The 10,384-nt window shown below is 34.4% G+C and overlaps 1 protein-coding gene across 1 annotated transcript in view; it reads right to left on the reverse strand.

Moving 5' to 3' along the window:
* The window catches only part of LOC133652947 (plexin-A2-like), a 96,707-nt gene that overhangs the window by 24,497 nt on the left and 61,826 nt on the right, over nt 1-10,384 (reverse strand). Inside the window, exon 2 of the mRNA XM_062051904.1 lies at nt 1,064-2,351. Coding sequence (XP_061907888.1) covers nt 1,064-2,245 — 1,182 coding nt within the window. The 5' untranslated portion in view covers nt 2,246-2,351. The remainder of the gene's footprint in view (nt 1-1,063; nt 2,352-10,384) is intronic.

The following is a 10,384-nucleotide window of genomic DNA, read 5'->3' on the forward strand; positions in this document are numbered from 1 at the left end:
TATATTTTGTACATTGCCTTTTTTTTTTTACAATGAATTTTTGAACACTGAATTTTTTTACAATACATTTTTTACACTGAATTTTTTCACAAAGATTTTCCTACACTTTTTTATAGTTCTTTTTTTTTCAATTAGTTTTTGTACACTGAATTTTTTTACAGTAATTTGTATACAATTAATTACTTTTTTTTACAAGCAATTTTTATATACTTAATTTTTGTACACTGAATTTTTTTTAAATTACTTTTTCAACACATAATTTTTTTACACTGAATTTTGTACATGCATTTTTTTTTACACTTTTTAAAAAAATAAATTTTACACAGAATTTTTATATACTAAATTTTTGTACACTGAATTTTTTTTACAATTCATTTTTGAACACATAATTTTTTTACAATACATTTTTGTACAGTCATTTTTTTACCCTTTTTTTTTTTTTACACAGAATTTTTATATACTTATATTTTGTACATTGACTTTTTTTTTTTACAATGAATTTTTGAACACTGAATTTTTTTACAATATTTTTTTTTACACTTTTTTACAGTTCTTTTTTTTACAATTACTTTTTGTACACTGAATTTTTTTACAGTCATTTTTTACAATGATTTTTTTTACACATAATTTGTATATACTTAATTTTTGAACACAAACTTTTACAATGAATATTTTTACAATACATTTTTATATACTTTTTGTGTACACTGACATTTTTTTACAATTCATTTATATACACTGAATTTTTATACACTGAATTTTTTTACAATTAATTTTTTTACAATTAATTTTTTTATACTCAATTTTTATACACTGAATTTTTATACAACTAATTTTTTTACACAAAATTTTTATACACTACATTTTTTTACACAGAATTTTTTTACACAATTTTCTTACACAGAATTTTCATAAACTGAATTTTTTTTACAGTTAATTTGTATACACTGAATTTTCGTACCGTGAATTTTTTACACTAAAATGAAGTTCACAAAATTCAAATGCAAAAAAAATCAGTTCCATAAATAGACGACGGCAAGACCGTGGCGCGGGTGCGACTCACCGCTTTGGTGCACTGCACGTCCTTCCCCAGCAGCCAGTTGAGCTCCAGGTGTCCCTCGCCCTGGTAGCACGACTGCAGGCGCTCCTTGATGCGCGCGTTGATGTCGCGGATGGTGAAGGCGCAGAGCGCCGAGTCGTCGGGCGGCCGGTGGAACTGCTTCTGCCCCTTGGAGAAGACGGCGAAGAGCACGTCGTCTTGCGCGCCCACGTGAAGCGAGGCGGCCAGCACGCGGCCCGGCTTGCCCAGGTAGGCGGCCTGCAGCAGGCGGTACTCCACGCCGTTCTTCACGCAGCCGATGGGCAGCGAGACGTAGGAGTGGAACTTGCGGTCGTCCCGGCAGAGGCGGACGATGCGCGAGGTGTAGAAGAGATCGCCGGCCGAGCCGCCGGACGACATGCCGTTCTCCGGCGTCTCGGGCTGCACGGTCAGGAAGTAGACGAAGGCGCCGCTGGCGAAGCCGTACACGTAGTAGATGTCGAAGTGGGCCACCAGCGCCAGCGTGTCGGACGGGATCTTGATGAGCGACGACACGAAGTCGGTGTGCAGCTCGTAGTCCAGCATGGCGGACGACTCCGGGTCGCGGGGGAGCTTCCGGCTGGAGACGGTGGGGAAGTAATCCTGCTTGCCGTCCACCGCCGTGCCGATGAAGAGCGTGGCGTCCTGGCCCTGCGCGGGCACGATGACGCCGTACATGGTGCCCGTCTGGTTGACGCTGGACAGGTAGTGCTCCTTCTTGTGCGAGGGCTCCACCAGGATGAAGAGGTCGTCCAGGCGCAGCAGCTTGCACACGCCCTGGTAGAGGCTGCCGCACGCCAGCAGACGCTTCTGCGAGGAATCCACCAGCAGCAGCTTGTTGACGTTGTCGGTGGGCGCCAGCGGCTCCGAGCACGGCTGCACGATGAGCGGCGGGTAGCACGCCTTGTTGTCGTCCTCGGGGCCCGTGTCGTGCGACACCAGCAGCGTCAGGTTGCCCGACAGCTTGTAGACGCGGTTGACGGCGCCCAGGTAGACCGCCCCCGTGTCCTGGTGCACCGTCAGGTGGTTGAGGTGCCAGTCACGCCGCTCCGGCCGGAAGCTGGCCAAGGTCTGGGCGCCGGCGGGCAGCGCCAGGAGCCAGAGGGCCAGCAGGGGGGCCAGCAGGGGGGCCAGCAGGGGGGCCAGCAGGGGGGCCGACGCTGGCATTCTGGAGCGCGTCTTGGGTGGAGGCAGCAGGAGGCAAAAGGCGGGGAGACGCCGTTTAGGCTAAGTTGTGCGTGGCGGCGTGGCCAGGGAGGGTCGTCACCACTTCCTGCGGGAGGAGAAGGTGAGCGGGAATGAGTGGCGTCTACACAAGGTCAAAGGTCATGGCCGAGGATGAAGTGGACAAAGTTACACACTGGACTTTACTCAGCAATCACACAATGTTACACACGGGACTTTCTGCTGGACCAGGAGGAGACTTACCACCACTCCATCACACACACAAACCACACAATGACACACAACCACACGCACACACAAACAACGACACACACAATGACAGTCAATAACAGACACACAATGAAACACACTGACACACAACGACACACAAAATAACACACACACAATGAAACACACTACACACACAATGACACACACAACACACACACAATGACATGCACAATGACACAAACTATAACACACACAATGACACAACGACACACACAATACACACAATGACACACACAACACATACACTAACACACAATTAAACACAAAGACACACGCAATGACACACACAACACACACAATGAGAACACAACCAACACAATCACACGCACAACACACACAATGACACACAAAATACACACACACACACAACACACAGTCAATAACACACACAATGACACAATGGCACACACAGCCACACACAATTAAACACAATGACACACACAACACACGATGACACACAATGACACACATCACACACAAACCACACAATGACACACAACCACACACACACACACACAATGACACACACACACACAACGACACAGTCAATAACACACACACAATGAAACACACTGACACACAATGACACACAAAATAACACACACACAATGAAACACACTACACACACAATGACACACACAACACACACAATGACATGCACAATGACACAAACTATAACACACACATTGACACAACGACACACACAATACACACAATGACACACACAACACATACACTAACACACAATTAAACACAAAGACACACACAATGACACACACAACACACACAATGAGAACACAACCAACACAATCACACGCACAACACACACAATGACACACAAAATACACACACACACACAACACACAGTCAATAACACACACAAAGACACAATGGCACACACAAACACACACAATTAAACACAATGACACACACAACACACAATGACACACATCATACACAACACACACAATGACACAATGACACACACACCAACACACACAACACATGCAATGACACAATGACACGCCAACTAACACAATTAAACACAATGACACACACACAACCCACACAATCACACGCACAACACACACAATGACGCACACAATACACAATGTCAGTCAATAACACACACAATGACACAATGACACACACAACGCACACACCAACACACACAATGACACACACAACACACAGACACAACACATGCAATGACACAATGACACACAAACTAACACAATTGAACACAACGACACACACAATCACACACACAACACACACAATGACGCACACAATACACAATGACAGTCACTAACACACACAATGACAATGACACACACAAGGCACACACTAACAAACACAATTAAACACAATGACACACAACACACAATGACACAATGACGCACAATTACACACACTAACACACACAATTAAACACAATGACACACAACACACAATGACACAATGACGCACAATGACACACACTAACACACACAATTAAACACAATGACACACACACAACATACACAATGAAACACACACAATCAAACGCACAACACACAATGACGCACACAACACACACAATGACATACACAACACACACAATGACACAACACACACAATAACACACTACCCACACAATGACATACACAACACACACAATGACACAATACACACAATAACACACAACACACACTGACATACACGACACACACTATCACACAACACCCACAATGACACACAACACACACAATGACATACACAACACACACAATGACACAACACACACAATAACAAACAACACACACAATGACATACACAACACACACAATGACATACACGACACTCACAATCACACAACACCCACAATGACACACAATGACACACACAAGCATGGCCGCCCCCTCTCTATCCACAGATCACACGCTGCCCGTTTTGCGTGAAAAAAGCATATTAGAAAGTACCCAGTAACAAACGTGTCCGCATCAGTCAACTCACTTAACCTGATGAACTAGTTGTCGTCAAATACAATCACCACCCCACTTCAACTTAAATACATTTGCATGTAAAGTGTCCCATACGGAGCTGGCTGCTACACAACAGCTAAGCACACAACAGCACAGAAGCTAGCCATGCGTGATATCAAGTAGTTATAGGATCATACATTTACTGATACCAAGTAGTTACAGGATCATACATTTACTGATACCAAGTAGTTACAGGATCATACATTTACTGATACCAAGTAGTTACAGGATCATACATTTACTGATACCAAGTAGTTACAGGATCATACGTTGACTGATACCAAGTAGTTACAGGATCATACATTGACTGATACCAAGTAGTTACAGGATCATACATTGACTGATACCAAGTAGTTACAGGGTCATACATTGACTGATACCAAGTAGTTACAGGATCATACATTGGTCCTATTCAAAGTCCTCATGTGTCCAGGGACGTATTTACTGACTTCATAAACATTATATACATTTTAAAAAAGGAAAAAAGATTTTGTGATGCTAAAAAATATCAATGTAATCACAGTAGTATCAACTAGATACACTCCTGTACTTGGTATCATTACAGTGGATGCCAGCCATGGCATTTGTTTACATTGTGACGGCGGTGAGCTATTGTATCCTCCTACGGTGTGTAGTGAAGCATGTTTAGCTATTCCTCCTCCTCCAGTGATAATGTTACTTGAAAGAAACGTACTTTATTTGTCGCCATGGAGGCGAGAATTAGTGATTTATCAGTAGCTAAAACACTGCGGATGGACGTTAGCCGCTAGCTAGCTAGCCATGTGTTAAAGCAGCTCTTCCTGAGGGTGTTTCAGTGTTATAACTTCACCTTTATCTTGACTTTTTACACCAAAATGCGTCCATTGTCCCTTTTCTGTCTACACACTGTGTCTGCTTGTAAGTACTCTGTGTGCGCGCGCTGCCCAACATGCTCCTCTGTTCCTAAAACAAGCAATGTCACCATACTTTTTTTTTTTTAGAGGCGGTATAGTACGGAATATGATTCTTTAGTATGTAGGTACTATACTAGTATACTGTACAACCCAACTTTGATTTCCACCCATGATCTGCAACACACACACACACACACACACACACACACACACACACACACACACACACACACACACACACACACACACACACACACACACACACACACACACACACACACACACACACACACACACACACACACACACACACATACACACACACACACACACACACACACACGCTAACAAGTGTGGAGACAAAGACGGTCCTGAAATCATGCAGGATTAGAAGCAGCGATGCGACAAGCCTAATTACAGAGGAGCTGCAGGGGAACATGTTTAAGGGGGGCATGTTGGGGGGGATGGAGAGGGGGGGGGGGGAGATGCACGTCGTATTCTGAATTTGCATTTCCAGCGGAGGAAGAAGGGCGACGCAAATGAAAGGCGACGTGTGTAATAATGCTTGATGGACGTCCTATTGCTGTTTCCAATAATAATAATAAATACTTTTTCTTTTTACACTCGCATTCATTGTTTTAATGCATAATAGATCACTTGTTTTTTTGCACGCAACTATTTTTTATTTTTGAATGTATATTGTAAATAAACTTATTTTTTTAAGTTTTTAATATTAACAGCAGTTCACTTATTTTTTTATGAAGCAGTTAACTTAATTTTATGCGTACAATAATTTTTTCCATGGTTTTTATATATCAATATAGCATGCAACTATTTTTATTTTTGAATGTATATTGTAAAAAAAATATTTTTTTAAGTTATTAATACAAACAGCAGTTCACTTTTTTTATGTGGCAGTTAACTTAATTTTATGCTTACAAAAAAATTGTAATTGTTTTTATATATTAATAAAAAATTAACTTTTCTTACACTTAGAACATTTTATTTTTTAGCAGTTTTTTTACACTTACAATTTTTTTTTAATGTTTTTTTATATGCGGTTTACTTACTTTTACACTTTTTTCATCATTTTTTTCATCTATCCATATGTACAGCGATGTTTACAATTTTAAAAAACATTTTTTGAATGCAATACCAGCGGTTAAGTAATTTTAACTACAACAAAATAGTTTCTCCATGTATTAACTGTTTCAACAACTTAATATTAACAGCAGTTCACTTTTTTTTTTGTAGCAGTTGACTTATTTTTATGCTTACAATATTTTTTTCCATTGTTTTTATATATCAATATAGCATGCAACTATTTTTATTTTTGAATGTATATTGTAAATAAACTTATTTTTTTAAGTTATTAATATTAACAGCAGTTCAATTTTTTTTATGTAGCAGATAACTTAATTTTATGCTTACAATAATTTTTGTATTGTTTTTATATATCAATATAATATTAACTTTTCTTACACATAGAACATTTTGGGTTTTTTTAGCAGTTTTTTTACACTTACAATTTTTTTTAAATGTTTTTTTATATGTGGTTAACTTACTTTTACACTTTTTTCATCATTTTTTTCATCTATCCATATGTACAGCGATGTTTAGGAAAAAAAATAGTGTCCAATATTGCAACAAATATTACCAAAAGCAGTGAAGTTGTCACGTTGTGTAAATGGTAAATAAAAAGAGAATACAACAAATCCTTTTCAACGTATATTCAATTGAATAGACTGCAAAGACAAGATATTTCATGTTTTTGTTTTGCAAATAATCATGAACTTAGAATTTAATGGCAGCAACACATTGCAAAAAATTATTTTTCCATTGTTTTTATACATCAATATAGCATGCAACTATTTTTATTTTTGAATGTACATAGTAAATAAACTTATTTTTTAAGTTATTAATATTAACAGCAGTTCACTTATTTTTTTATGTAGCAGTTAACTTAATTTTATGCTTACAATAATTTTTTTTATTGTTTTTATATATCAATATAAAATGTAATTTTCTTACACTTACAACAATTTTGTTCTTTTTTTGCAATTTTATTACACTTACAATTTTTTAAAATTGTTTTTTATGCAGTTAACTTACTTTTACGCTTTTTCATCTTTTTTTTTTTCATGTATCAATATGTACAGCGATGTTTACAATTTAAAAAAAAATGTTTTGAATGCAATACCAGCGGTTAAGTAATTTTAACTGCAACAAAATTGTTTCTCCATGTATTAACAGTTTCAACAACTTATTAATATTAACAGCAGTTCACTTATTTTTTTATGAAGCAGTTAACTTAATTTTATGCTTACAATATTTTTTGTTTTGTTTTTATACATCAATATGGCATGCAATTATTTTTATTTTTGAATGTATATTGTAAATAAACTTATTTTTTTAAGTTGTTAATATTAACAGCAGTTCACTTATTTTTTTATGTAGCAGTTAACTTAATTTTATGCTTACAATATATTTTTCATTGGAACAGTTTAATGTTTAGGAGTTTTTTTACACTTACAATTTTTTAAAATTGTTTTTTATGCGGTTAACTTTTACGCTTTTTCAGCATTTTTTTTTCATGTATCAATATGTACAGCGATGTTTACAATTCAAAAAATTTTTTTTTTGAATGGAATACCAGCGGTTAAGTAATTTTAACTACAACAAAATTGTTTCTCCATGTATTAACAGTTTCAACAACTTAATATTAACACTAGTTCACTTATTTTTTATGTAGCAGTTAACTTAATTTTATGCTTACGATAATTTTTTTATTGTTTTTATATGTCAATATAAATTTTACTTTTCTTACACTTACAACAATTTTGTTATTTTTTTGCAGTTTTTTTACGCTTAATTTTTTAAAAATTGTTTTTTTATGCAGTTAACTTACTTTTACGCTTTTTCATCATTTTTTTCATGTATCAATATGTACAGCGATGTTTACAATTTAAAAAAACATTTTTTGAATGCAATACCAGCGGTTAAGTAATTTTAACTACAACAAAATAGTTTCTCCATGTATTAACAGTTTCAACAACTTATTAATATTAACAGCAGTTCACTTATTTTTTTATGTAGCAGTTAACTTAATTTTATGCTTACAATATTTTTTTAAATTTTTTTTATATATCAATATAGCATGCAACTATTTTTATTTTTGAATGTGTATTGTAAGTAAACTTAGTTTAAGTTATTAATATTAACAGCAGTTTACTTATTTTTTTATGAAGAAGTTAACTTAATTTTATGCTTACAGTAATGTTTTTATATATCAATATAAAATGTACTTTTCTTACACTTACAACATTGTTATTTTTTAGAAGTTTTTTTACACTTTCAATTTTTTTAAATTGTTTTTTATGCAGTTAACTTACTTTTACGCTTTTTCATCATTTTTTCTTCATGTATCAATATGTACAGCAATGTTTACAATTTTTAAAAAAATGTTTTGAATGCAATACCAGCGGTTAAGTAATTTTAACTACAACAAAACATTTTCTCCATGTATTAACAGTTTCAACAACTTAATATTAACAGCAGTTCACTTATTTTTTTTTGTAGCAGTTAACTTAATTTTATGCTTACAATATTTTTTTCATTGTTTTTATATATCAATATGGTATGCAACTATTTTTATTTTCGAATTTATATTGTAAATAAACTTATTTTTTTAAGTTGTTAATATTAACAGCAGTTAACTTATTTTTTTAATGTAGTCGTTAATTTTACGCTTACAATATTTTTTTCATTGTTTTTATATATCAATATAAAATGTACTTTTCTTACACTTAGAACATTTTATTTTTTAGGAGTTTTTTTACACTTACAATTTTTTAAAATTGTTTTTTATGCGGTTAACTTTTACGCTTTTTCATCGGTTTTTTTCATGTATCAATATGTACAGCAATGTTTACAATTTAAAAAAAAATGTTTTGAATGCAATACCAGCGGTTAAGTAATTTTAACTACAACAAAATTGTTTCTCCATGTATTAACAGTTTCAACAACTTATTAATATTAACAGCAGTTCACTTATTTTTTTATGAAGCAGTTAACTTCATTATATGCTTACAATATTTTTTCCAATGTTTTTATATATCAATATAGCATGCAACTATTTTTATTTTTGAATGTATATTGTAAAAAAAAATATTTTTTTAAGTTATTAATATTAACAGCAGTTCACTTATTTTTTAATGTAGCAGTTAACTTAATTTTATGCTTACAAAAAATGTTTGTTTTTATATATTAATATAAAATTAACTTTTCTTACACTTAGAACATTTTGTTATTTTTTAGCAGTTTTTTACCCTTACAATTTTTTTTAAATGGTTTTTTATATGCGGTTAACTTACTTTTACACTTTTTTCATCATTTTTTTTTCATCTATCCATATGTACAGCGATGTTTACAATTTAAAAAAAATTTTTTGAATGCAATACCAGCGGTTAAGTAATTTTAACTGCAACAAAATAGTTTCTTCATGTATTAACAGTTTCAACAACTTAATATTAACAGCAGTTCACTTATTTTTTTATGTAGCAGTTAACTTAATTTTATGCTTACAATATTTTTTTTAATTGTTTTTATACATCAATACAGCATGCAACTATTTTTATTTTTGAATGTGTATTGTAAGTAAACTTAGTTTAAGTTATTAATATTAACAGCAGTTTACTTATTTTTTTATGAAGCAGTTAACTTAATTTTATGCTTACAGTAATGTTTTTATATATCAATATAAAATTTACTTTTCTTACACTTAGAACATTTCGGGTTTTTTTAGCAGTTTTTTTACACTTACAATTTTTTTTAAATTGTTTTTTATGCAGTTAACTTACTTTTACACTTTTTCATCATTGTTTTTTCATGTATCAATATGTATAGCGATGTTTACAATTTAAAAATAAATGTTT

This window comes from Entelurus aequoreus, linkage group LG07, assembly GCF_033978785.1.
Source record: "Entelurus aequoreus isolate RoL-2023_Sb linkage group LG07, RoL_Eaeq_v1.1, whole genome shotgun sequence".
Classification (NCBI taxonomy): domain Eukaryota; kingdom Metazoa; phylum Chordata; class Actinopteri; order Syngnathiformes; family Syngnathidae; genus Entelurus; species Entelurus aequoreus.